Source organism: Actinia tenebrosa, unplaced genomic scaffold, assembly GCF_029948245.1.
Source record: "Actinia tenebrosa isolate PJP-AT-01 unplaced genomic scaffold, QUT_ActTen_1.0 PGA_scaffold0__85_contigs__length_37466705, whole genome shotgun sequence".
NCBI lineage: Eukaryota > Metazoa > Cnidaria > Anthozoa > Actiniaria > Actiniidae > Actinia > Actinia tenebrosa.
The window spans coordinates 2,242,464-2,269,699 of NW_028292569.1; the positions used below are offsets into that span (position 1 = coordinate 2,242,464).

At 41.0% G+C, this 27,236-nt stretch overlaps 1 protein-coding gene across 1 annotated transcript; it reads left to right on the top strand.

Moving 5' to 3' along the window:
- The first annotated feature begins 317 nt into the window (after nt 1–317).
- LOC148913209 (uncharacterized) lies at nt 318–20,469 on the top strand. Its single transcript, XM_089025722.1, has 8 exons — nt 318–478; nt 908–1,264; nt 18,837–18,968; nt 19,170–19,217; nt 19,472–19,561; nt 19,665–19,683; nt 19,846–19,888; nt 20,048–20,469. Exons 1-8 carry the CDS (start codon nt 421–423, stop codon nt 20,465–20,467), a joined length of 1,167 nt encoding a protein of 388 aa, XP_088881848.1. The 5' UTR covers nt 318–420; the 3' UTR covers nt 20,468–20,469.
- Nucleotides 20,470–27,236: the final 6,767 nt, after the last annotated feature.

The window sequence follows — 27,236 nt, forward strand, 5'->3', positions numbered from 1 at the left end:
AGTCTATCCTTTTATTTATTTGTTTTTAATAATGTTAGGGATCACGCTAATAACATATATTATACCTTGACTTAATCTCTTCTTGCTGCTTACCTTTTGACCCAAACCCACATAAAAGTCATAAATATTAGTAATATAATAATACTATTAAATGAATATTGGGTTAAAAAGTAAAAAGTAAGGTATCCTGTAAAAACGTGACGTAAGTGTCACTTTGGCTGCAGCAGCTGCGTCACGCAACTAAGCATTTATATGAGTTTTGACCTCTAGAAAAGGTTACACCAATGATTACTAAACAACCAGAACCTAATCGAGGGAGAATAGATTTATTTGGGTGCAATACCATTCACATATTGCCTGATATACACTGGTAAGACGCTAATGAGGTAACCTTTATCGAGATATTCCTTTCACAAAAAAATGTATATCATTTCATTGAGCTGTGTAGCACTGATTGTACAATTATTTCCGGCTGTTGGTAAGTTGAAGAGAAATGCAGTTCTTTATTTTGATTTGATTGTCATGAAAAATTAGTTGAGTTTAAACGAAAATTATTAGACAACCTTATGGTATTCATTTTAAAAATCAATAGGTTAGATTCATATCCACCAAAATATAAAGAAACTAAGGGAGGCCTGAAACATACTACAGACATTTGAATTCGTGCTGGTCGCGTTTCATCGGGTGCTTTCTTCGCTGCTTAATAACACAGGGAGCCCACTAACATAAATACAATGCAATCAATAATAAGAGTTCAGCCCCTCAATTATTTAAGCAAATATACAGAAGTGTTTTGCTAATTTTCATGTATTTTTGCATATATATTTCATTACTAATATCTTATCAGTTGACTGCGCATATTGCTCAGTAATTGCAACTAGCTGTTTTTGTTTGCACCTTTTTAAAGTGTCCATATCTAGTCCTGGTCCGCTAACAAGAGAGGTTGGACAAGATGTGGTGTTCATGGTTAATGCTACCAACATAGAGGTAGTCAGTTGGGGAATACGAGATGGCAACACTAACAACCTGAAACAAGGACTTATCTACTACGATATAGCAGATGGAATTCAGTTAGATAAAAAGATCAATTCAACGAGTTACGCAGGAAGAGTCAGTTTTGTTGGTGATATGTCAAAGGGTCAGGCTTGGTTCAAGATCACAAACCTTAACATCAATGACACCAATAAGTACATGGCACTGATTGCAACACAGGGAGCATCAGCACCTCAACCTGTACCAGTACAGTTAACTGTGATACAACCCGGTCAGAAAATGTCTTTGTGCTTTAAATTATATATGTGTTTAGATTTAGGATAATTTAGAGTTCGCATTTTTAGTAAGTATAGCGCTCTTTCCTGAAAGGAAGACGAGGTAGAAGTAGTATAGGGGATGGGGGTTCCAGCGCAACAACCACCGGAGGATTACCCGCCTAAAGTACCTCCTGAGATTTACACCAGTTTTACCCGCATCCCGCGCTGAGGGTTCCAGCGCAACGACCACCGGAGGATTACCCGCCTAAAGTACCCACCTCGATTCGTACCGCGATTACCCGCATCCCGCGTCTATGTAAGATATGTTAGTCTATATATGGAGTGCGAAGATTGTAAAGAGTTTGTTTTTGACTTCTGTATAAAGTGCTTAAGACCCAAGTTTGTACCTACTAAGCCAAATAAGTATATTTGTTGTGGTAAGAAAATGCAAATAGAAGACGACACGTCAGCACAATGTTACGAGTGTGGTAAGAATATTCGTAATGCTGTACCAAATGCCACCAGAGAGCAATATTACGCCAATGGAGGTCGTAAGAAGACTCCATACAAAAGAATAAAATACTTCAGAGACTGGATGAGTCACATACAAGGTCATCAGCCGGTATATTTAGACAACGAAGTAATGGAAAGAATTATAGACCACTTAGAAGAGCCAACGCCACAAAGCCTGCGGAAAACGCTAGAAAAATTAAAGCTAGGGAAGTATTACAAAGCTATTCCCTATCTTTTGTCTGAAATTACCGGTAAGTCTATTCCTGAGGTTTCTGATATGAGCAGAGCCGAGTGGATGTTTTGTCAGCTGAATAAGGATATTCCTTATTACCCTGATGTAATCTATGAAATATTTTACAAAATTGACCCCAACCACCCCCTGTTAGGATGGATTCCGAGAAAATAAAAATGCAAAACTGGCGTTTATTTTGCCAGAAACCCCACTGGGGAATGCATCGCGCAGAACACCAAGCTATCCCCAGTGGGGTTTTTTGCATTTTGGGCTTACGGGGCTTATTTCATCCCGCGCCAGAGGCCCTCTAGTACATACACATATATCTTTCTTACGACCCACCAGAGGGTGAACTCCGGACAGCGTCCCGAGACACCCCCTGACTTTTCCAACTTTTCCAATCGCGAAACCCCCCATCGCGGGGTTGAATCGCACTTTCTACCCCTCCCCCCACGGTTGCTGTGAGTGGGGGAGGCTTTTTTTCACTCACAGCAACCGGTCCAAATGCGTCTACAGCGAGGCTCGAACTCGGGACTTTAGGCCTCCCCAGCCCCAAAGTCCACGATCACAAGCGAACGCCAGACACATCTGGACGCTTATGTATGTGAAAATTATTATATTTATGTCTTACACTCTAATTTGCATATTTTCTAGACTGACGTTCGATATGTAAATAGAATCCCGTCACGCTCTTTTCGAAGCAGATGTTTACTGAGCAAGCTTTCTTTGAAGCTCTTCTTTCGCTTCTTGGTAGATCTTTTTGCGAGATTCCTCGGAAAGATCTTTTACGACTGTTTTTTTATTTCTTATGTCCGACTTTAATTTCTCGTACTTTTCCTCTTCGGCTAGAATAAGCGAGAATTCTACGTCGTCTATCTTTCTATCACGCAAAGCCTTTGAGACAAGGTCAGTGATCGTATTTACTTTAGCCCTTGACAGAGCTATTGTCGTGTCGTGTTTTGATATTTTGCTTGACAACTGTTTCATAATGCCCGTAGCAACAGCCGAAATAATACCACAGGCTGCCCCAACGCCGGCCAAAGGAACTCCAACAATTATTCCCGGTCCAGTAAGCGAAGTAGCAACGCCGGAGCCCGTTAACACAACAGATATGGATCCTGAAGTTATCGCGATTTTATGTAAAATGCTTCGGGCTCTGACGTACTTTTTTCGGACTTTTTCGTAGTGTTTCGTTTGCCCTTCCAAGTAAGCCAGGATTAGATTTACCTTATTCAAACGAAAGTTCTCGGCATTCAATTCATTAGGTAAATCAGGATAGAGCGGAGGTGCTGATGCTATAACATCCATTATATATATAATGTACGACGCTTTTGGGAATGATATACAGGACAACCAAAAATACTGGAATTGGAGAGAATTTAGGAAAAGGTTTCCACATGCGGGTGCTAGTAAGTTCGAAAGAAGACCCGATGGTATTTACTATAACGGTGAAAGAATGTACAGCAATGAGGATTTAAAACCTACGCTGGTCGATCAGGTGAAGCATTTACCGGTTGTACAGCCTAATTTCCCAAGGGATTTATTAATGAACAAGGAAGATTACCCATTTTACGATGCTGAAGGTGGTGTAAACGAATTTGAAACGATGGTAACGTTCCTGAAGATTTCAGTGGGTAAGCAATCATTTGACATAGTAGTAAGGAATATCTATGGGGATACGATGTTAAAGCATACGTCAGGTAAAGAGACCAGGGAATGGTTAGCAGGACCCAATATGCGATATTGGCCGCAGCAGTTAAACTTTGCTGTCTGGACCGCCACTAAAGGTTGTGGCGTTGCCGCGGACATGTTCCACATTTCATTTATGCGGTTTCACGTTGCCTTTACGGTAAGGAGGTTGTTGAGGGAACTTAATGTACCTTTACCGGGAGATAAGGCATTTAATCCAATGAATAATCGATATGACGCCGCAGCCCTGGAAAGGTTAATTAATGAGTTCAAACCACAGCAAAAAGATTTTCGTTACAAAGAGGGTAAGACGCATGGGCTGGGTATAGTTTACGTTTGGGGTGCCAACGGTGAGAAGCCAGCCGACTACGGACATCAAAAATATCCAAGTGGTGAGTTAGAGTTCGGTGATATGGGCGGTGATAAGAGTAATAATTCTTTAATTACCAGAATTCAATCGAACTACCTAGGCACTTGGGATCCATTTGTGTTAATGAAAGGAAAAGGTTTAAGAAACCTAGCCAGGATCAACCGCAGCATTGAAGCATTCGTGTACTGTATCTTAGGAGCGCAGGTAAATACCCGCAGCCCCATTGTTGGATCCCAAGGTGCTTCGCGGGAAACACAAGAAGAATTCCTAACTTTATTTGAGTCTGCAATAATAGAAAATGACATATCCAAGTCGGTGCAGAGATATCAATTGGCGGTGCAGCAGTCTAAAGTGCGACTGGATTACGCTTTGTCGCCTGGTTGTTGGTTAATGCCGAGTAATTTGGTTATTAACACCAATTCCGTTGTGGGTTATAACAATAAGCTGCAGCGAGCTACCAAGGACATGAAGTTTGGGGTGAATGACGTGAACTCTGACATGACCAATAGCATTCCTCACTTCGTAGAGAAACCAAAAAAAGAGGTAGAAAAACCATTAAAAAAGGTGCTGCCAAAGAAACCAGTAAAGAAGGTCCTACCTGCGATACCTGAGGAATATGACCATAACTTACTAAAAGCCGGCTTAGCAGCTGCAAGCATTGGTCTGAGTTATTATATATGGCGATGAACAACCCCTACATGGCTGGAGTAGATTGTGTTTATACGACTTACAAAGGTGAGAAAAGATACACCCAGGCATCTTGGGTTGATGTTACGGGGATGTCTGTGAATTTGAACTACTCAGGAAAGAAGTTAATCCTTTGTAGTATTTGCATTGGCGCAAGTAGTCATGCCAACGTAGGATTTCGTTTCTGCGACGACAATGGAGTATTACAGCCTATGCGCGTAAAAGATGATAACAGGGAGCCTACGCATTTCTCCGTAGAGCCCAACCCCAGCAGCCTTGAAAATCTATCGGTTTGGACTTTTCATATGGTCGCCGATTGTCATGGGAAGGTAAAGCTGCAGATAAGAGTAGACGATACGGGAAGGGTTACGATAAATAGCATAGATGATAAAAGAGATTACGTTTATAATCACAAAACCATTAGCGCCCTTACGGTAGTTAGCCTTTAAATATATGAATAACCCACATGTAAAGGAAGATTCGTTTTTTCATTATTTAGAGGAGGAGGAGTACTCTGACGATAGCTGGCATGATACCAACCTGCAGGTGAATGTTGGAGGTCTTGGTATTATCATATGCACTATTAACATTAGTGCATGGAATGATTGCAATGTTGGGTTTAGAATCCTTGATGAGAATGACCACCCACTACTACCCTACAGGAAAAAAAATAATAAGAGGCATTTAACCCACTTCACTTTTGAGCCCACGACCACGAGCTTGGAGAACCTAACACCGGTGACTTTTCACATAATAGCTAATTGTCAACATGCGAGGCTTCAAATTCGTCCAAGCGAAACTAAAGGTATTGTTGGGATAAATACCACCTATCCGGTAGTTAGCCCCCCGGTGGATGCTACCTGGAACCATAAGCCTATTAGTACTATGACTTTCATACCTTTAGTTTCGCATTATCAAGGCGGCGCGAATACTATCTTTACTTATCCCCAGTCGAGGACACCTCGGATTCCCGACGACGATAAGCCACCAGTAACGTACCCAGATAAGATTAACCCTTCATCTTCTTCAAGAGTACCACGCCAATAGCTACTACCAAGATCCAAACGTTATTCCCCACGAACTTCAATAGTTCTCCGCCGGCCCTAAGTGCCAAGGAAACAACCGAACCCAGCAGCCCAGGCAAACCGGCTGCCATCTTTTTTCCCAAGGCCGTCAGCCCATTACCTAATTTTTTTACGCCTGCGCCTGTAGCCTTAAGCGCGGACAAGATCACGCCTACTACGCTTGAAATAGCGACCGCGAATGCCAGTGGAATACCATACTTCAAAAGGGCTCTTTTTACCTTTTCCTTGGTGGTAAGCCCCAATTCTCTTTCCAGGTTTTCCTTTTGCGTATGTAATTCTGCAAGGCGCTCCTGAAGAGTCTCTACTTCCCTTTGAGCAGCTTCCCTTTCCTCTTCGGGGCGAGTTTGATCTACAACTATTTCCTGCTGCCGCTCTATTTGTCCCTCCAGGTCTTCAATAGCCTGATCTCTTTGCCGGATTTGTTCTTCTTTAGCGTTAATTTCAGCAACCAACTGCCGCCGTTCCTCTAAAGAGTTAGCTATGGTGGTACGTAAGTTCTTAGCTTCTTCCTTGTTTATGTCTAGGTCTTGCAAGGCAAGTTCGAAGGCCTTTTGGGCTTGGTCCCTATCACGTAGGGCTTTGTTTCTTTGTTCTCTCATTTCTATTATTCTTTGGTTCTTGTCGTCAACTTCTCTCTTTTGAGCATCAAGGAGTAGTCGGTTTTGTCGCATATAATCTGCTTCCCTTTCCTCCATCGTTTCTTGTAGTCCCTCAACGCGCTTTTCTAGCGCGACCTTTTCATTCAGGGTTTGCAACCTTTCTAACATGCTTCTAGTGGCATGCTGGAAGCCTTTTAATCTCGCCACGTCACCCCTAACTTCACCATCTTTATCAAAAAGGGGTTGTGGTTTCGTCCAGCGGTCTTTGTCAGGATATCTCAGGTCCTGGACGCTTATGAGGACTTTGTTTCCGCGTTCTGTGAGCCTTACGTCGTCAGCATCGAAACGGGAATAACACTCATTTAGCTCTTGCATTGCCCACTCTACAGTTTCCCGCGCGGTTGCTTCACCCATGTTTTGAAGCTCCAAGTACTCAGGGATGGGTTTGCCGTGGTGTCTTGATTTCCACATGCGATTTAAGGCGGCCTTGGCGCTTTTCCATCTACTACCATATTTATCGTGTAAGGCTGCGTCGTAGATTAAGGGGTCGGTTTCCAGGCCTTTAGTCCATGCGTCGTATTCTTCGTCGTTAATATCGACTTGACCTTCTTCGGTAAGGGGATCGAAATCCGTTCCTTCTACTTCCATTATATATGATAAGCTCAAAGTTAAACCCCAATATATTACCTAAGCAGGTTGGCGGACTGAAAGCAGAACGCACTTTTCACCGGGTTACATTCACGCCTTCTAGCGCAAAGCCTGGAGAAACGCTGTACGTAGGCGTACCCCGCCTAACAGATAACCTAGTGTTGGTTCCTGGCACCCTGGCGCTAAGGTTTGATTTGGCGGTGCAACCTACCACCGCAGATGAAAGGATTATTGTTAACAATCTTGGTCGCAACATCGTCTCAAAGATGCGAGTAAAGTTTGCCGGGGAATCCCTCTTAGACTTAAACAACTATGACCTATACACCACTTACAAAGATCTGTGGTTGACTGCATTCGAAAGGGCACAAAAGATAGAGCAGGGTATTGGTAGCACAATCTTACGTAAGGTTAGGACTCCTACCAAGACACAACCTACTGACGGCAGCGGAGAAACCGCAGTGGCAGATGCAAAGGCCATCAAGACAGCCTATGGTACTAAATACGTAATACCATTGGACTTTGAGGCTATTACCAGCCACGGGGTTTATTATCCTAGACAGTTGAGTGAGTTGCAGTTTGAAGTGACCTTAGCCAACATGACTAACATCATTGGCGGGTTAAGCACTGCGTTGTCGGGAAGTATTCATCCATACGCCATTATCAACCTGGAATTGCAGTATGAAACCATACATTCCGAAGATTTAGCACGTAGCGCTGGCATGGAATACAGTGCTGGAAAGGCTTTCTTGTACGACCACGCGGTAATGTACAAAACCTTTAGTTTCCTGGATAAGACAGACGCGGTAATTACTCAGAGCATTAATTTACCGCGTCGTAGTCTTACGGGGCTGATGTTGGTATTTATTAAACCTTATGAAGCCGGTAAGCGCGACTCTGAAGCCTTTCATAACCCCGGCATCACCAACGTCGGGATTAGCATCAATGGAGTTCCAAATAAGGTGTATTCGCAGGGAATGAAGCCCTCAGACATCTACAGGGAAATAAAAAGAAAGTTTGGGGGTCAAGTTGCACCCGGTGAGTTCTTTACCGATAAGTATGCACTGTGGATTGACATGCGAACCACCAACGACGAGGATTTACATGGGCAGGGATTGCGTCTGGTAAATACCCAGGACGGCATTACCCTGGAAATCAAGCGTGACTTAAACGCTAGCGCAGGCGACTCAGACAAGATCAACGCATACATCTTCGTGGTGTCTGCCGCGCAACTGAGCGTAGAAATGAATCAGCTAAAGAGCGTTGCGTATTGATTCGCGCGCTGCGCTCCCTCATCCAAGAAAGGATAAAAATATCCCTTACGTATATAATGCTTCGCGTATTCGAAAACAACAACACCAAACTGCAATGCATAGTGCAAGGCGATAAACTTTACTTCAAAGCGAAGTCCGTGGCTGATGCCTTAGGATACGTAAATTCCAGAAAAGCGGTGTCCGATCACGTATCAGGGGAAAACAAGGTAACTTTGGGATCTATAAAGGGTGTAAATCTGACTGACACCCTTAATGCGCAACCACATTCCGTTTACATCACTGAAATGGGTCTTTATGAGCTAATATTTGGATCTAAAAAGTCCGTAGCTAAGGAGTTCAGAAAATGGGTGTTAGGCGATGTTCTCCCTACCCTCAGGAAAACAGGTAAGTATGAAATAGAGCGGCGCTTTGACAGTCCTAATAAGTTAATATTCAAAATAGAAAATGAATTTGACCTGCATAAGAAGGTTGTAAACTACATACGTCGATTTCACCCTATCCTACTGCTGGCACCAGGTCTTGGAGAACTACAGGACTCAGCTAGAAAAAGAATAGTATGTTGGCAGAAAGGTTACCAGGCAGGTCAGCCTGACATCTTAGTTCTCAATGCACATAAAAAGCATAATGGGTTATGCCTGGAGTTGAAGACACCTAAGGGTAACGGCGTATTATCCTCAAAACAAAAGGCATTACTCGCACAATACGAAGCAAATGGTTACCTAACTATGGTGTGCAATGATTACGACCTTATATGTAGGGAGATCGACCATTACGCGGAAGGCATTCGCGTACCTTGTCCTTGGTGTGATAAGGCTTTTAAGACGCAGGATACGTTAAGGACTCACCAAAGAATATTTCATAGATATAATGATAGTTGAACAGACACACTGGCGTGAATTAGTCCAAGGCATTTCATACAGAATAAAAAATTACGTTGTGTTCGAAGACATTAGCCGTTTAAGGTTGGTCTTGGAACACGAAGGTAAAGAGTGCACACTGTGGGCACCGGACTGCGTGCGGTATGTCCTTCAAGGTGAGGAATTCACACACATACGCAGCTATGGTAAGGTCAGCGGTCGATGGAAGTTCGACGTTGAAAGGAAGGTAGATGCTAATCCTCTGTGCGATTAGAAGTCATCCTCATGAGCGGCTAAGTATTGGTCTGCTACGGCGGACCTCATTTTTTCTGTTATGTTGTAAGCGGATACGGTAATTAAGACACCACCTATGAAAGCTGCTGCTGCAAACATATATTAATGTAATTTCTGCTTATCCCTTAAGTTCTGTTTAATGTAGCGGCGAAACGACACCATGTAGTCTTCGAATGTGCCTACGGGCTCCACTTTGGGGTACAGACACTCCCAAATGTGTTGACCGCTACGTTGACAACCACAACGATCGCAAAGAGCCTCCCAGTACTCCTGGTTCTCCCAAGGAGTGCCTTCGTATTGGTCGAAGTTCATGAAGAGCTCGTCCACCTCTTTTTTATGTCTCGTTAGGCGCCTTGCAGTTTCCTCGGGGCAACAGCGCGATGCTACGTCACCGTGTTCCTCACAGGTAATTTCAACCAAGCGATAGGGGCGACAACGATGTACATGCCAATCGTCTTTAATGTCGCTGTCGCAGCGTGGGCAAATTCCCTTAAGACAAACACGGTGGCGGACATGGTAGTCCAAAGACTGGACACTGCTTAGGTGCTTATTACAGTTACCGCAAAGAGTGTTATCGTCTCGGGTGCGTTTGCAGACGGCATTGTCGATGTGGTACTTCAACGCCTGTGGACTGCTAAAGACCCGGCTACAAATGTCGCAAATAGTGGTAGCTTTAGGGCGCCTGCAGACGTTCCTTTCGACATGGTATTGGAGTCTTTGTCGGCTACTAAAAGATCGATTGCATTCGTTACAGTTCATTATAACAAGGGGAAATAAATGCTTAATAGGCGGTCCTTAGTAATTCATGACCTTGCAAAAGAGTTTCAAACCAGATCTTAATCTTAATTATGTTTCTTTGTTGATGTTAGTCATCAACAATAATTTCTAAAGAAAATTAAGGTAGTCCTTAGAAGCACCATGCAAACGATAAATATTAAAGAAAACTAAGACCATCTTACAGATTCTCTTTCTGGGCGTCAGCTAAAGTTTGCTGTGCTTTAGGATTTGTGGGACACCAATGCCTGACAAAGGATCCTTCAGGGAATGCCTTATTACAATGAAGGCAGGTGTATTTTTTACACGGTTTGGATATCGGCGTTTTGGGAGGGATTATGCAGTCGGCAGGTAGTTCACATGTAATACAGTCCATATATCTATGGAGGGTATCGTATGAAATCCTTGATGGACTCCATAGCCCAGCCTACCATTGTCAAAAGCGCACCAAACCGTTCTGCACGCTTCAGACCGCACATTTCATCGTACAATTCCTGCATGCGCTCTTTTAACCGGTCTATCTCCTCCCTTTGCATTTCTATGGTGTCTTTTTTATCCTTTGCGTCGGCGGTAATCCTTCTTACTGCTTCCACTGGCTCCATATATATGAACCCAGATCACATACCTTGTAATACTCTGATAGTAGGACCCACCGGCTGTGGAAAGACCCAATTCGTCGTGGAGCAGCTATTAGGACCTTTTAGATACCGCTTTGACTACATAGTGCTGCTTTGTCCCACCTACGTGAATAACCGCACCTGGGAAGGTATAGGAGCGAAAGATGACGACTTCTTCGTAGATATTTTAGATCCTAATGAGTTATCCAGCCATTTGAAGTTCTGGCACAAGCAATTCCCTAAAGATACACAAACCTTGCTCATACTGGATGACATCGCCTGCGGGGACGACGTAAAAAGACGCACCTCCGAATTAGTGAAGCTTGCCTTCAGCGGTAGACACGACAATATTAGCGTTTGGTTGCTCTCGCAGCAGCTTACCAGTGTCTCTAAGCCCTTTAGGGAAAACATAGGCTCCCTGGTCGTATTTTATACTCCGAGCAAGTCTGACCTGGAAACCATCTTAAGCGACTACGGCGGTGAAATAAGCAAGGAACAGTTACATGGATACATGCGGCAATTAAAGACGCGCCAACATTCCAAGATGATCTTCTCTTTGAGGTTTCCGTACGCGGTTGGAATCTTTGATTCCTAATGTATATGGACATTGAGCAGCTCTTAGATGAAGTCCCCACACAGTTAGACGAAAGTAACCTCAAGGAACAACTCAACATCCTTGTGTCTTCGGGGAAGTGTAAAGAAATGATAGGCAAGGAACTTACCCATGAGCAAGTTAACAAGTTGTCAGAAGAGGAAGTCAAAAAGTTCCATAAGAGGTACGAGGCTGCCCTTGCAAGTAAGACCACCGACGCCGTCGCAGACTCCGCTATCCGACTTGCGACTAAATTGCTTGGACTTGCACTGCCCATAGACGATGTGGAGCAACTGCGGAAGGACATAAGAGATGACTATGTCATATCCCAAGAACTTAAAATAACCTGCGGGTGGTTGTCTTTGAAGTGCGGTAAGTTAATGGCAGTAGCCTCTGCAGCTTTGCACGTAGCTCAGCACGTTGACTTGAAAGAGGTACTAGGTTCCTTTGGAACATCTTGGAAGGACTTCAAGAAGGACAGAGAAGTCGAAAAGGTCTTCCAGGCAGCACTTGCTGATAATCAAGTCACCTCAAGTACTTAGTCAAGTCATTGTCAAGTACTTAGTCAAGTCATCCTTAAGTACTTAGTCAAGTCATTGTCAAGTCGTCTTAAGTACTTAGTCAAGTCATTGTCAAGTACTTAGTCAAGTCATCTTAAGTACTTAATTAAGTCATCCTTAAGTACTTAGTCAAGTCATCTTAAGTACTTAATTAAGTCATCCTTAAGTACTTAGTCAAGTCGTCCTTAAGTACTTAATCAAGTCATCCTTAAGTCATTGTCAAGTCATCGTCAAGTTACTTGTCAAGTCCTTCAAGTCCTTAGATATAAGATGAGTGGCACCGAAGAACAACCTCAGGAGGAGCAGAAGATTACCAAGCCTAAATCTGCAGGCAGAGTTGCCGCGGGAAAGAAGCTCGCGGAGATGAACAGAAAGAATAAAGCCAAAAAAGAAGAAAAGGTGGAGGACGAAAGCGAATCCTTTTGGAATCCCGGCTACGTCATCGGCGCGTTAGGAATTGCTATAGCAGCAGGCAGCTTTTACTTACAATGGCGGAATATGAAGCCAGAAGTAAAGTGGGAGGCCCCAACATATCACGCACCTGTGGAGGTCAGAAAAAACAAAATCCCTGAAATGGAATGACCTTCTCGCTTTGTAATATAATGTCGACCGCGTTGTTGAAAACTGTTGAAGAAGCAGCTATCATTACTTCCATCGTTGCGGGTATTGGTTGGGTAGGTAAGAAAGTGCTCAAAGAAGACTTTACTGAAGACCCAAGCAAGAGCTTCGCTAATTTCGCTAAAATGACCGCTGCCGTTGGCGGGGCTATCATGCTAAAGGATTACCTACGAAAGGAAAAGTACCTGCCTAACATATAATGGTTAGCTTAGTCGCAGGTGGAGTTATTGCAGCTTTAGCATTTACAGGGGCTAATTATGGTGGTAGATATCTGGATAAATTAGTTAGCGGTGATAAAAACGCAGAATCTAACGCCGAAAGAAAAAGGCACGACTTAGCGCTGGAGAAATATCAGCGGGACGTGGCGGCTTGGAATAAAAAAAGACAAGCCTACAGGGATTGGTTGGATAAGAATTACCAAGACAAAATGCAGGCGGATAAGAACTTCGAAAACACAGACTACGCCTTCAAACTTTATTCGCAGGCGCACCCAACAGTGGTGTTAAAGAAGCCTGACTTTAAGAATTACTACCAGCCTTCTAAGAAACAAAAAAATAGTGAGTTGGTCTTCGTAGGAGTCGCAGGGCTGGCAGGAGGCGTGGCCTTGGCGTATCTAATATAATGATCGTCTTTTTGGAAAGCGACAAGAATGACTTTACCACTTATCTGAATCCTCCCATCCGCGCGGAAAGGGTTCGGTTGGTTAGTTGCTCTTTGTACAATTCTTGGTATAATTTAATTGATGGCTTTGTCGTTGACAATGCCGCCAAACCAAAAATACCAGATTCCCAATACACACCTATAACACTGGCTAAGGAGCTAGCAAAGCATGGATATACTCTTACCACAGGATTACCCCATGAAATGACATTTAAGAAAAATAATGGAAGCGCTAATTTGAAGGACAGTTCATTGGTAGAACTCCTGGGTCTTACTAGTACCACGTTAAATAGCGGCAGTACATATGATGTGAAATGGAAAGTCGCATCCTCTTACGAAGTCTATTGCGATTTGGTCTATAGTTACAATAATGGAGAAAAGTCTTCTCTTATGTCCAAGTTTCTACCCAAAGGTAATCCATTTGACCTGGTAGAATACACCCCCATTTCTTTGAGCTATGATTTGTCTAATTTGGTGGAAAGCATAAACATCACCATTAAGGTGGACGGAAAGACGGCGGATTTTAACGGACGTAAGATCAATCTCGTTTTGGAATTCATATAATGGGCCGCGTAGAGGACAAACTCAAAAGGATTTACTATGGGCCTGAAGGCTATTGGAAAGGAGCGTCGGCTATTAAAAAACTCGCGACCGCGGCCAGGGTATCAGATGAAACGGCTAAGAACTGGTTGAAAAAACAAACCCTCTGGCAGGTTTATCTTCCCGTGCCGAGGTACATTCCCAGACCCAGCTTCACCGTAAATACCCCCAATGAAGTTCATCAGGCAGATTTGCTTTTCTTACCACATGACAAGGTGAGAAGAAAGACCTATAGGTACGCTTTGACCGTAGTTGATATCGCAAGCAGATACAAGGACGCCGAACCCATAATCAGCAAGGATTCTGGGGAAGTCGCAGAAGCCCTAGGTAGGATTTATAAGCGCGTCTTGAAATGGCCTAAGCTGCTGCAAGTGGATGCGGGAACGGAGTTCATGGGCGTGGTTACTAAGACCCTGAAAGACCACGACACTAAAATTAGGAGAGCCAAAGCTGAGTACCACAGGGGTCAGAGCATCGTCGAAAGATTCAATAAAACCTTGGCTGAGCGTCTCTTTGGGTACCAGTATTGGAAAGAGCTGGAAGATCCCTCCAAACGCAACAGGGAATGGACTCAGAGGCTCCCCCAGGTCGTCGCGGCTTTGAACAACGAGGCGGCCAGGGCTACGGGAATGAAACCCAAGGATGCCATAAAAAAGAAACACGTGGAACACAAGTCCTTCGTCAGAAGTTCGAGGGCGGTCTTCCCCCATGAAAAAAGATTAGGTAATGTCACGGTTCGATATCTCTATGAGCCGGGTGAATTAGAAGGAGGATCCAAAAGAGCTACGGATCCTAATTGGTCTTTGGAAACTTACCAGATCCGAAGTGCGATAGCTAAGAAGGGTCAGCCCATCTTGTATTATCTTCACGATGGCCCCACACGTGGGTTCGTCATGGAAGAACTGCTTATCGTGTGATGTCCGAATGCTATCGTATGAATACCATCATCACACATCCACCTCTTACCGTCAAATGCAGACAGTGACACCTTCTCCTGCGTGACGTTATGTATCTGATGACCATAGCTGCGCAGGCTGTTCATTTTATGTCGCTGTTCCTTACGCGTACGCAGTACCTTCAAGTAGGACTCGTGGGTTATGTCCTTCTTAACCACGTATTTTTTTACGCCTTTAGCTTTCTTTTCTACACCGTCCAGCTTTAGCACGCTGTACATCTTGGGTTTCAGGCCCACGTATTCCACGATGGGTTTTCCTTTCATCTCATCCTTCATTTTCCCGATTACTTTCTTGTTTTTAGGGGAGTAAAGAAAGTGGTCGCGTGGGTAATCGCTGGTGTCGTATTCATCGATGTCGGGAACACAGTCTTCGTAAATGTCTTCCGTCTGCACCTCTAGTATCAAGGAATCGGTGTCGGTGTATAAGAGGCGGCACTTATCACCGTATTTCGGTTTTAGCTTGTCGTAGTAAAACTCATACATGAGCAGCTTTGATAGGTCTAACACTGTAAACCTCGTGTATACGGGTTTATTCAGGAATAGATTCGCTTTCTTCATGTGAATCACGTAGAAGTTTAACATTTCTACGTATCTAACGAATCCAGGCTGTGATACGTATGCTTCTGCTTCCTCTCTGGTGCTGGCTATCTTTATGCTTACGCGCTTGCGGATGTTCTCCATTGTCTTACCAAATACGCTATTGTTCATTAGTTTAAACAGGTTCTTTTCGAAGTCATTCTTTGCCTGTGTACGCTTTTGTGTGTTAAAGTCAATGTAGGAGCGCATCCATGGTTCCTGCGTGAACTTCAAAACGCGATGGATCTTCTTCACGCGTAAGCCGTGGCGCACATAGAACTGCAGGTTGCGGTAATGCACCACGTACTTTCGCTTGTCCATCAGGTTCATCGTTAGCTTCCTGTAGGGCTTGTAGCCAGGGCACATTTCCCTCTGCAGCGGACTCAGCTGCTTAAATGGTATTTCTATTGCTTCTGGTGCTAATGGGAACTCATTGTGCGCGTCGTGCAAGTGCTCTGGGTATTCCAGGTCCACCTCCAGCACGTAACCTTTGTCGTCTTCTTTACCTACGTTTAGGTAAAACTCTATGGGCTTTATGTTGTCCCATTCGAAGTCGCGTACAGGTAAGTACTGTGACATTGCCCAACCGTAGAGGTTGTTTGCGTCTAAGTAGAAGATGTATGTGGTTGGCTTCTCCGGGTCGTACTCCACCGTGGGATTGTTTGCGCGGGCGTATCGTCTGCTGGGTCCGCAAACACCGCCGCGGATACCGTCTTCCATAAAGCGGTACATGTCGTATTCTGTTAGGAGATCCAGTTGCGCGTTTGTCTTCTTTAGAAGTGCACTCCAACTAAGCCCAGGAGCCGTGTAGAAGTTCGCTGGATCCAACCCGTAGTATTCCATTGCCATCTTTCGAAAGCTTTGGAAAACATCTGCGAGCAGCACTACGTCTGAACGTAGGTAGATGTCGTGGTATTCTCCCATATTCTCACAGGAGTACTTTTCCCACACATCTAACGCATGCTGGTACTCCTCGTCCTTTATACCAGACTCGTTTAGGGTGCTGTAGAATCTCTCTTTGGGTGGTAGGAGCTCTTCGAATCTCTCCCAGGAGTCCATGTATTCGTATGGGTAGACTCCTTTCCTTTCCGCGCCGTATTGACTGGAAATGGGGAACTCCGTGTTGTATTTAACCAAGTTTGCTAAGGAGTCCGCCATGAACTGCTGCGAGTCTAAGAACTTCAGCTTGCCTACAGTTACGGACATGTACCTTTCTTTGTTGTTGGGTATGCACTTTACTTCGGAGCCGTCCGTTCCTTGTAAAAGTAAGTGACTGTCGTAACCCCTTAAATTGTGAAAGAATACGGGTATTTCCATTTCTGGATTTACTTTGAAGTTTATATTACATTTCCAATGAGCCGCTCCTCTGTATTTACCCGTGATGTGGCAGTGATCTCTAACCTTATCCACATAGAAATCCTCAACAAATGCTTTGTGGCAGTGAATGCAGTGCGTGGAGGGCTTTCCCGGCTTCTCACCTTTCTTAGCATACTTCCCGCATTTAAAATGAGCTTCTCCTAGATACTTTCCATCTTCGTCCCACGCTTTCTTGGCTCGTCTTCCAAACTGGAGAAGCGTATGTTGGCAAATGTGGCATTTCTTTGCCTTGGTAAAAGCCTCCTGGTTTTCTTTGGTAAATACCATCTTCTTTGGGTGTCTTAATTGTTCTCTTATCTCTTCCTCCTCTTCTCGCAATGCTTCTAGAAACTCATTAGCTGCGTTCTTACCTCGGTAAATTACAGGAGGGTCGGCCTTACCATCTGATCTGACTACTATGTAACCAAAGGAGCAGATCTCGTGTAATCCCACCTTATTCGTGGCACCACTTTTCTGCTCTTCCTTAGTTATCAACGCTTCAAAGTCTGCATATATCACGTAAGGCACCTGCATCTGCTTTTGATGGTCTGAGTAGGATAGGTTCTTATCTGTGGGCATCTGGATCCGTTGCGCCACTTCTTCGACTCCGCGACATATTTCGTCGTGATCCTTTAGAGCTTTAACGCTGGTAAAGGATAATAAGCAGCAATCGCAGAAGTATTTCTTACCTTTGTGTTTGGTGTGTCTGTAAAATAGTCTGCTAATATGTTTAACCCACGAATAATGTCCGCCGTGGTAGAAAAGGTGTATTCGTTCTCCTTTACTCTTTGACAACACTAGTGGTACTATCGTTTGGTCTCTGACTCCGTAAACGTTAATTGCTAGATTGTTTATTTCCTCAAATATGGGGATGTCTATCAACTGCATGGGAAATTCCACACCATCCCACTCTAAATCGTCTGTGGGATACTTACTTATCCTACAGGGATCCTTATCTACTGGATACAGTGCGGATCGTATTGCCCACATAAAGCAGCGGTTGTCGTCATTCTTTACGTTCACTATGGCTTTCTTCCTTTCTACCCACACCGGCAGGGGTACGTAACTTCCTCCTCGTATCGGCACGTACCTTGCCATGCTAACCTCCATACCTTCTACCTCCTCCACTGTCCAACCTGATCCTTCTTTCGTGTAGTTAGACAGCGATTCCATTATTGCTTCTAAGGCTTCGCTGAGTGACCTATCCAGATTCGTGGACTCTAATATCACTAACGACTTTGATCGCAGCATTGCTGTCGTCGTTGCCTCATCTTTTGATAGACTCACTTCTACCATTATACTCGCTTTCAGGGCTCCTAATTCTTCTATGCCTTTTCGAAGCGTTCTCTTGACCTTCCTTTCTGACTGGCGCCAAAACTGTCTAACATCAATCTCACCGTTACCGGGTATTGACACCGTTTCGAAATTGCTTTGGGATTCCATCTATATAATAGGAAATATCTTATACCTAATTCCAGACCCTTTTCAGATCGTCGTAGTCATACTCACAATCCTGACAATGCCAAAACAATTTAACCTTAGTCTCAAACTTCTTACCACATCCACAATCATAGCTGCTCATACATTTCGTCTTCATCTTTAAATGCTTCTTCAAGTCCACTTCTTTCTTAAAAGTTCTCTTACAATCTTCGCACTCCATATATAGACTAACATATCTTACATAGACGCGGGATGCGGGTAATCGCGGTACGAATCGAGGTGGGTACTTTAGGCGGGTAATCCTCCGGTGGTCGTTGCGCTGGAACCCTCAGCGCGGGATGCGGGTAAAACTGGTGTAAATCTCAGGAGGTACTTTAGGCGGGTAATCCTCCGGTGGTTGTTGCGCTGGAACCCCCATCCCCTATACTACTGGTAGAAAATCATTCCAATTCAAATTGCATTAGTATTATGTTCATTTTCACCAATTATTTTCTACTTTTCTAGTTATTTTTCATAACACTTTTTTTAGTTTATCATTTATTTTGTTTTCACTCTCAATTCTTTTCTTTCTTTTTCCTTTGTAACAATTTCAGAACCAACTACAAGACTTCTCCAGACTTCAACCACGGCAAGCACATCATTTGTATCAAACACCATAACGTCAACTGTACCCCGCAACATAACGTCAAGTCCACCGAAGAATATAACGTCTACAACACACTCTCGTGAGTAATCGGTCTGAGACTAGTTAGCAATTTCTTTCTATTCTAGCGATTCAGTCTGTACGTTTTTATTCTTCGACGTCTTTCAAGCAGTATATAATTATTTGGAGGATAGTTTTTATCGTTGAATCTACTATTTTGGAACGATCAACTACTTTTGTGTCCTCAGCTAACATTTAACAAGCATAATCGTTTTTGTTTCAGTACCCGGTACGAGTATTACTGAGAATCAATCAAAGTCTAGTGGAACATGTAAGTTACTTTTAACAATGGCATTGAATAATGGTTTCTTGGTTAAATAAGGCATGCAGTGGTATACATCAATTAAAGACGTCCGTCGTTACGTCATCAAGCAACAAAAACGAACAAACAATAAAAATGTTGACATGAATGGCTAAATCAAATTGTATGTACTCTTTTCCATAGTGTGCAATAGTTACCTTTATCACTGCACTTACTCCCATGGCATACTTAGTAAATATGCTTGATGTTGATCATTTTTGTAGGTACCTCGATCATCGCAGCATGTGTCACTGTCATCGTTATCCTTGTTGTGGTCATCGTGGTCTTACTCGTCTACATTTGGAAAGGAAAAGGTAAAAATGGAAACTTAACAAAACCTTCATTACAACATCAATTCTATTCATTTTTTTATGACCAAAATTATCATAATTTTTTATTAATTTTTTCATATTCTAGAAAAGTCAGCAAGGAAAAGGTATTTTTGGTGTTGTTTTTTGTCTGTCGTTCTTCCAGATTGTCTGTCGCTGGGTTTTTATTCTTTATTCGTTTACTCGTTTGTGTATTCGTTTGTTAGCATCCAATAGACTAAAGTTCTTAAGTACTTACTTTCATACTTTAATTTTGGTTCATTTTTTAGAAGTTTGTCAGGTATTAAAGGGGTGGACCTTGGAGCTTACGAGGTAAATATACTGTCAAATGCCAATGTATAACGTAACTGTCACAAGTGCTCTTTCATCAAAACAAAATGCTACGATTAATTTGTCAAACAATACAACATAACATACTAGTATTTCCATGACTTCCTATTACTGTGTATGCATATACCATTTTCAATTCAGAATGCCAATCAGATGGACGACGCCTCAAATGTACGAGTGCATGAGTCTGCCAAGGCAAGAATTGCCGATAAAGAAATTTATAAAACAATCTGTGAAAACAGAGATGAAGACGCCAGCACTCACCTCACGTCCACTCACCAAGGTCTAGCTTCTTTATCTGCAAAAGAGATGAATACACGTGATTCTTCAGCCGGTGCACTGCAGGGCCAAAACACCGTACCTTCATTGCCACAGCATTACGAAGAACTTACAAATCTACCAAAGGGCCAATTATACGAGCCTCTTAATAAACGCCACATTAAGCATAGCACTGATGCGGCTGATAATCCAAGAACATACGAACAACTGCAGCAGGATGTGACAGGAAGAGAGTACCAGTCGTTGCAAATCATCTCAAAAAAAGAAGAAAGCAAAGTGTGATTTTTTTGTGCGTGTGTGTTTGATCACGAGTCAAAAGTATTAAAGAGAGTTGGTTAACTCTTCAATATTGACAATTCAAGTGTTCTCTTATAAAGCTATGTATCATTTTTCTTTGACGTAAAAATGGGAAGATTTAAGGCCCAACCACTAGACCATCGACTTTTCACCCAATTATGTGATTATGTGATGCTTGAATTCCTTTACTTTACTGGTTCTTTGGCTAAATAAGCCCCAAGTCACACGATCGGCTTACAATTACAGTCATTAGCACTGTAGCATTTCAATTCATTTGATAATTAATAAGCAGTTATTCGTTTCTCGTGGCCTAATTACATTGGTATACGTATGTAACCCCTCCCCCTACTTTTTTCCACGTTATCTAGATTTTATTGTAAGACCAGAATTTCCTATGCTTTAATAACAACCACCATTCGTCGAGACTATTGAGGTGCAGGCACGGTTTTGAAACCTACTTTTAAACTGTGGTTTTGAGGGATATATGATTCTTTTTTTAGTGTTTAATTACCGCATGCTTTTTGATTCTTTGAAAATTATTCAGACCGCAAGATAACTTAGGCTTTCTCTGAGGCCGGTAATTACCAAGGCCAGAGACAGCAATTTGACAGCTTAGTGACTTAACGTCTCAAATATGCTACCACATAATCAGCACTCATTAGGAGGGCAAAGCAGATCTGAAACAAGGATCCATCGGGAATATAGGTTTAATCTTAATATGTTTCTTTATTCAGTTTCTTTCTTTCTTTCTTTTATTTTTAATCAATGTTAAGTTGGGGATCATGCAACTGATTGGATGACATTTATCCATTGCTTTTAATCTCGTCTTACTACTTATCTTATTTACCCCAGTGAATACACTGGGTAAAACGTAAAGGTATTATTCAGGTCTTCAGTAGCAGCGTGACGTGACTGTCATTTTGGCTGCAGCACGTCACGCAACGTAAATATTTACATCAGTTTTAACCTTTAGAAAAGGTTACGCCACAAATATTAAACACACAGCAGCCAAAAGCAGACTTACCAACATTAATAGATTAATTTGCTTCCAATAATGTTCACATAACGACTGATATATATTCCAGAGATTTGTATGAGTTGCCTACCATACAACGAAAAATGTATGCCATTTTATTGAGCTGTGTAGTACTGATTCTACAATTACTTCCGCCTGTTGGTAAGTTGAAGCAAAATGTATTGATTAAACGCAGTTTATTTTTCGATTCAAATGTCTTTAAGAACCCGCAAAGTCTAGACGATAGATATTAGATGATATTATTGTATTTATTTAGTAATGGCATAGGCTGTTTGTCAGTGATTGATCGAATTACGAAATCTAAAACCACCAACAAGGAAAGAAAGTCTAAGGTATAAAAATAAATGGATATTTTGCTGATCGCGTTTTGGGTAGTTTTGTTTGCTAGCTTAATAACATTTAATGCACCGGGAAGCCCATTGACACACAAATTAAACGACCTGTTATGTGAGAGACATATTTATAACGCATATAGCAAAGAAATTAAATTAACGTAGCCAAATGAACGAAATAAATAAAATCTGTAAGCAAAACACAAATAGAAGACATAACTAGCTAAAAACTAGTGTGAGCTGCGTCGGTATTTCTAATGAAACAGTAACGATGAAAAGGTAAATTATACACCGTGAAAAGATGAAAAAACTTACTGACGTTTCGGACGCTAGTCCTTAATCGGAGTAAAAGAGAAAGAGGTGGTAAAAAGGAGTGTATATATGATAGAATAAGACAAAAGAAACCAATGAGAACAAGGTAGGCAAGGAAACAAAAACAAACAATCAAAAGACAAAAGAAAAGGTTAGTTGTTGAAAGTAAAGCGTTCATTAATCCCGTTGGGACTAAGAGTGCCCAATAGGTGAATAAGCCGCATTTCTTTGGTCTTGCGACAATCATGGTTGCCGTTAATCAAAGAAAGACCGAAAACAATGAAGTCAGGAAGAGAATGGTTAGCTAGATTAAAATCTAGATTGGGCACTATTAGGCACTCTTAGTCCTGCCTGCCTGCCTGCCTGCCTGCCTAGTTGGCTTCAATATTCAATCTTCTAATTTATCTCTTTCTCTTTGACAAGCAATTATTAAACATAATTTTTTTAAATGATTTTTTGTTTGTTTTGTTTTACCCTTACTGCCAGTAACTGTTCTTCCCATGGCAAGGGAAGAAGGAGAAAATGTGGTTTTCAAGTTTAACGCCAGTACAAGCATCCTAGAAGTGGCATTGGGAATACGAGATGGTGACACTAGTAACCTTAAACTAGTGTTGATCGTAGTTAGAAATTTAACTGGTGTACAGTCAATAACGTTAACTCATAATCCTGATTATGCTGGAAGAGTCAGTTTTGTTGGTGATCTGTCAAAGGGTCAGGCTTGGTTCAAGATCACAAACCTGAACCTCAATGACACCAATCAGTACATGGCACAGATCAGGGCTCATGGTACATCGTTCTACAAAAACATACCTGCACAATTAACTGTCATTAAACAACCAGGTAAAAATCATGTTGATTAACCCTACTTGTTATCTCATTCTTCTCCATCGGGTGTATCATCGTCTCCCTGAGGTGGGTCATCCTTATACCTGAGGATTGTTCAAGGGACAAAGAATGAAATGCTACACTACCTAAAGACTATCCCTAAGCTTACCGTCAATGACGGTAATGTCCAAGTACTAATAGTGTAAAATGGGCTGGGGGAATCTTTGGTGTCATCACTACAAAACTATGGAACTCTTTCAAAAATGACTTTAAAAACTCAGTGTCATTTAATTCATTTAGACGTAGAATATTCAAACACTTTCTAAATTATCAAAAAGAATTATATAAGTTATTTTATTTGGCTCTCACAAATCACATGTAATACAAGACCACAATTTCTTCTCATCATTTGCTACTAGAACTAATGAACCATCGATGAACAAAGCCACGACCAATAATTTGAAAGCATAGGATTGTCATAGATATGCTACTATATGATCAGCGTGTAAAGAAAAAAGGCGAAGCACATCTGAAACAAGGGATCATGAAATAAATCTTTTTTTGTTTTAATCAATGTTGGAGATCCTTCAACTGATTGTACACCATCATTTTTCCTTGACGATATAAGTCTCTTCTTTTTGCTAATATTTTTTTAATAAACCAAAGGATAAGTTTGTCGCCTTAAAGGGGAGCGTGACATGACAAATTGTCATAAGCTGCAGCACGTCACGCAACTTAGTATTTACAGCAGTTTTAACCTTTAGAATAGGTAACACTACAAATGTTAAACACACAGCAGCAAAGCAGACGGACATGAAAATATTTATTTGCTTGCGATACGGTTCACATATTGCCTAATTTATATTCAAGAGATCGGGTTAACATTCATAGAAATAATCACATATCACACAAGATGTATGCCATTTTATTGAGCTGTGTAGCAATGATTATACAGTTATTTCCGCCTGTTGGTAAGTTGAAGAGAAATACCTTGATTAATGAGTGCAGTTTATATTTCGATTTTAGGTTAGTGTCATTAGGAATTCGTATAGAAGATATAAATAGTTTATAAAATTATTGTATTCATCCAATTAATGGAATAACTTGTATGTCGATCTCATATTACTTACTAAAACAACCAAAAACTAAAGTAACCAAGGCTGAAAGACATACTGACATTGGCATTGGTGCTGGTCGCACTTCATCGGTCGTTCTGTTTGCTGTTTTAAAATATTTGATGCACAGGAAGCCCAATTGATGTAAACGCAATACAATCGAAGCCAATACTAAAAGAACTATATATTGAGGCTTTCCATATTAATGGCATTCAATATACAAAAGACGTATTTATTAAATTTATATTTTAGATTTTACCAATATTTTCTATACTTGTGTAAGCCAATAACATAAATATCTCTAGAAGTACTCTAGATCATTACGTTCCACTAGCAACGAACTTTTATCTATACCTAATAGCAATCTTAAAACGTATGGAGACAATGTTTTTGTTGTCGCTGCACCAAGACTTTGGAACAATTTACCGATAGAAATACGAAAGTCTCCATCTGTGTCTGTTTTTAAAAATTCGCTGAAGACACATTTGTTTAAGGTGGCTCGACTGGGTTTTGTTTGTGGCGTACCTTCGAAGTTTGAAGGGGAAATGCGTCGCTGCCAATAAATTAATTTCAAATAAATTATTATGACATGTCTAGAGATAGATTCAAGATTTAAATGATATACAATTTATCATGATCGGAGTTACCATAGCAATACAGTGACGTCATGTCATTTTTTTATACATTCCATTTTTGGCGAAATCAGACGTCTGTTTTAAAAATTGTTTAACAGAACTTAAAGTTCATATGTTTGTCTTCAAGTTAACGAAGTTTCGAAGATTTGTATGGAAGCGTTTCGAAATAATTAACGTCGGAACTTTTGGGCAACAGAAATGTAAACAATCCAAAGCAATTAGTTCATATGACCAAAACCTTTCCTTTTTGGACTTGGGAAAAGCTTTTTTTGGGGTCATAGTGTTGTGTTACTATTCCAATAGTCCTTCTGAGAATTGGAAAGAAATCGCGTTACTCGATTTCGAGAAATATGATTTCAAGCCTAGTTAGTAAAGTTGTGCCTTTTGATATCTTGTCAAAGATTTCACTTGTCTTTACTAAAAACGGTCAAACTCAATAATCCAATGATGAATTTTTTTTTAACTTCCAAGTCAGTTACTTTAGATAACGCATTTAAATACCCTAAAGTTTCAAGTTCATTGAAATAATTTAAAACCGTCAAATAATATTCTCAATTCCGTAAACATTTGTATCCTAATTCTAAATATGCGACCGCTTTCTCACTCGCACTTTGTTTATATCGTTACGTCTTTCTATTGTCCAGAATATTTCCAAAGTCGTGCATTCCAATTCAACACCTCACGCTTAACATTCGAAGTCTGATTGCTTTCCGAAACCCTTCCGACTATGATAATTTGTGATTGCAATTTCTATGAGCTAGCAAATAACAAAGAAAAACACTTGTCATACGACTATCTAGTACTCTCGTTAAACTTTATTTAGTAAAATATTTGTTTGTCTTTAGAATGGTATAGTATCAAGTATATATGAAATTGCAATCACAAATTATCATAGTCGGAAGGGTTTCGGAAAGCAATCAGATTTCGAATGTTAAGCGTGAGGTGTTGGAATGCACGACTTTGGAAATATTCTGGACAATAGAAAGACGTAACGATATAAACAAAGTGCGAATGAAGAAAGCGGTCGCATATTTAGAATTAGGATACAAATGTTTACGGAATTGAGAATATTATTTGACGATTTTAAATTATTTCAATGAACTTGAAACTTTAGGGTATTTAAATGCGTTATCTAAAGTAACTGACTTGGAAGTTAAAAAAAAATTCATCATTGGATTATTGAGTTTGACCGTTTTTAGTAAAGACAAGTGAAATCTTTGACAAGATATCAATAGGCACAACTTTACTAACTAGGCTTGAAATCATATTTCTCGAAATCGAGTAACGCGATTTCTTTCCAATTCTCAGAAGGACTATTGGAATAGTAACACAACACTATGACCCCAAAAAAAGCTTTTCCCAAGTCCAAAAAGGAAAGGTTTCGGTCACATGAACTTATTGCTTTGGATTGTTTACATTTCTGTTGCCCAAAAGTTCCGACGTTAATTATTTCGAAACGCTTCCATACAAATCTTCGAAACTTCGTTAACTTGAAGACAAACATATGAACTTTAAGTTCTGTTAAACAATTTTTAAAACAGACGTCTGATTTCGCCAAAAATGGAATGTATAAAAAAATGACATGACGTCACTGTATTGCTATGGTAACTCCGATCATGATAAATTGTATATCATTTAAATCTTGAATCTATCTCTAGACATGTCATAATAATTTATTTGAAATTAATTTATTGGCAGCGACGCATTTCCCCTTCAAACTTCGAAGGTACGCCACAAACAAAACCCAGTCGAGCCACCTTTTAAGTTAGCTTTTAATTTATAATTTTACAATTAGTACAATTTTTATTGTTTTGTTTCACATATTTTTACATCTCAATTTTTATTTAGCTTAGTTAATTATGTATTATTTTTTATTAGTGAGCGCTCTGAGCAATTAGTGGATTTAGCGCTATATAAATAAATGTCATTATTATTATTATTATCATATTATACTTTTATAATCTTTATTTTTATTACTCCTTTTTCTGGCTATTATTTCATTCATTCATGGGAATACCTGTAACGTTATCATGATAAAAGAAAATTAAACTCGTGATAATTTGCACTTATGATACAAAGATGTGTACTTTGTATTTTCTTTTTGACCTAATGGAATTTTGATCATTTTACTAATTGGAATGAATGGTTATTTAGGGGATTTGGATTATCTCATTAACTTATACAGTAGTTCGTTACGTACGATTAAACCGTTGGTCACAGCAGTATTTTTGGCGTATATAGACGGGAAAACTGAAAAGATCAAGCCAGCACATAACAGAACAGATGAGTAACAGTTTAAACAGTTTCTAACGGCTAAAAAAACCAATGTAACGGAGTCTAACGGCTAAAAATCCACCAATTTTTGCCCTAGCGCCCTTGGTAAAACAATGTAATGTAAAAGTAAGTCGACACTACGTTATAGTAATAAACGCAATGATCACCCTCGATACCATTGTTCTTTATTAATTTGGTTGAGTAATGATGAAAAGGTACATTATA